Below are 2,333 nucleotides of genomic sequence, written 5' to 3'. Positions count from 1 at the left end.
GCCTGAGCGTCGGCACCGTCAGCGCCTGCGCGAGGAAGACGGAGCAGTTAGCGCGCGGGTGCATGAAGATCGTCAAGTGACTGCCGCCGCGGCAGCATGGGTCAATAATAAAGAGGGTGTATCACGCCCAGGGATGGTGAGTATGGGCCATTTTCGTAATGAGTGAATACGTATTCACTCACGACTCAAAATTTATTGATGTGAGTTGACTCACGACTCTGAGTGACTCGGAGCCGACTCAGGGCCTACTCAACGCTACAATGTTTGCGCTTCTTGGCCCGCGCATGCGTAGGATCAACCTCCGCTGTACCAAGTGTTTCAGCGATGTTGATGCCCGACTCGGTCTCATCGTTGTTGGCGTCGAGGTCGAACAAGTTGACGAGCGTCGCAGCAGCTTGCGAAGCAGACGTTGTCGACTCGAGGGCATCGGCCAGCGTGGCGTCGTCGGTCTCGGACCGAATGAACTCCTTGTTGAAGGCCAGAACAAGTAGCATCTCGAACTTGACGTCGCCGAGGTTCTGGCGCAACGGCGAGTCGATCAGCTTGCAAAGCGAGAAGACACGCTCCTGAAGAGGTAGCCATCCAAGGTTCCACTTTGCTTCCGGCCAACATTGCTGGCCTTCTCGGTACTGTTGCTGGCCGGCTTCTGTGGAGCAGCCTTGCGCACGCTGGCCTTGGGGACGAGGGACGGGTGTTTGTGCTTGAAATGGCGGAGCGTATTCGACGCACTCCCCTCGTAGAGGGCGACGATACAGTCGCTAAACTTACTCTTGTTGCTCAGGCACACGCGGCATACGTAGTCGTAAACGGCGGCTTTGTCGTTCTCGCTTGGCACACGCTCGTACTTGCCGAAATGCTCCCAAACCCATGAGGTCCGGTCCTTGATCTCTTCGAGAATTGGAGCGTTGGCCGACACAGGAGCGTTGGAAACGTTGGAAGCGTTGATGGTCGCCATGGAACAAATTTGGTTGGGTCTTTGCTGAAGGCACACGCGTGCGTTCCCTCCTCAGCCATTCGTACACCCGACAATTGCCGTCCAGTGCACTTTGTAGAGAATTGGCAAGGATCCATTCTGAAATCTCAACTGTTGTGTCTATGACGCATCATGCGGTCTAGCGATGTCTTGCTTTTAATTCCGGATATTAAATGCGCCTTAAATACGCTAAAATGCCACGCCATCCCGGGGTTCGAAGTGGGTGACTCAACCCACTCATAAGCACTCACTCAACAAGGTGCCTGAGTGAATAGCGATTCACTCTGAGTGAATCGACTCATGAGTCGGTAACGCGACTCAACTGGTATTCACTCACCATCCCTGATCACGCCATACAAAAATCGGCGAATCCTGCGGCTGAGGCTCCAGTTGTTTGCCCAATACATTTGTTGGGTTCGGTGAGGAAACCGGCTCCACACAGGATTTTGGCATCCACTGTATCAAAAACGAAAACACTGTAATATACAAGAATAGCTTTCGACAGCCAGCGCTCACAAGGCCTGACAATCACTGATATGTTGACTAAATACACGCATCCAGAATTTGTCGTAGCGATGAAAATGGGGGTGTGTGGGAGCTCTGTTGGGAACGAAACTTCGCACACACATCCACGACTATGTGTTAAAAGTGCGTGCAAAGTCTCGTTTTGGGACGGACTCTCGGTCACCCCCATTCTCATGTTTACGAGTCCATTTTGTCCAAAATCATAGTATTTGTTGTCTTTGGCAACGTAAATGGGGGTGTGTGGGAGCTCTGTTGGGAACGAAACTTCGCACACACATCCACGACGATGTGTTAGAAGTGCGTGCAAAGTCTCGTTTTGGGACGGACTCTCGGTCACCCTCATATTTATGTTTGTGTATCCGAGGCCAGGTCAACTTGGCACTATTTGCGGACATACGTAGCATGTAGTAACTCATTTCGCGCGTTTAGAAGCCTTATCGATACGGTAAATGCTTGTTCATGCATAAGCTATCTTCGTGCGCCGTAAAAAGCTATGTTCCAAGTGCTATACGCACGTAGACCCATGCAGCGATCCGCGGCGCCCAGTCCATTTTAATGAAAATTCTCCAAATAATCATTATCCGGATGAGGCATTCGGCGCTTGCGCTTCCTCAGGCATTTGTATTGGACTTCGCTGGGCGCTCTGCCGTAATTTTTTAATTAAATACGGGTCGTGATACACCCTCTTTATTATTGACCCATGCCACTTGCTCGTTTGTCGACTCGCGGGCGGGGCGTGGGTGGGTGGGCAGTTCTCGGGAGTTGGTCAACCACTTGTGAAGTGATCGATCGTGGATGTCGGCGCATCCAGATCTTCCACATGTTGTAGAACGCC

General features: G+C 51.8%; 1 protein-coding gene across 1 annotated transcript; it reads right to left on the bottom strand.

Annotated features, from left to right (window-relative positions):
* Window positions 1-245: 245 nt before the first annotated feature.
* On the bottom strand, window positions 246-955 carry SDRG_03021 (hypothetical protein; the record flags this gene model as incomplete). The annotated part of the gene is made up of 2 exons (XM_008608637.1): window positions 246-566; window positions 611-955. 2 exons carry the CDS (start codon window positions 953-955, stop codon window positions 246-248), a joined length of 666 nt encoding a protein of 221 aa, XP_008606859.1.
* Window positions 956-2,333: the final 1,378 nt, after the last annotated feature.

Source organism: Saprolegnia diclina, assembly GCF_000281045.1.
Source record: "Saprolegnia diclina VS20 unplaced genomic scaffold supercont1.7, whole genome shotgun sequence".
Classification (NCBI taxonomy): domain Eukaryota; phylum Oomycota; class Saprolegniomycetes; order Saprolegniales; family Saprolegniaceae; genus Saprolegnia; species Saprolegnia diclina.
Note: the sequence above shows the minus strand (reverse complement) of the source record. Positions and strands in the feature narration are given on the sequence as shown.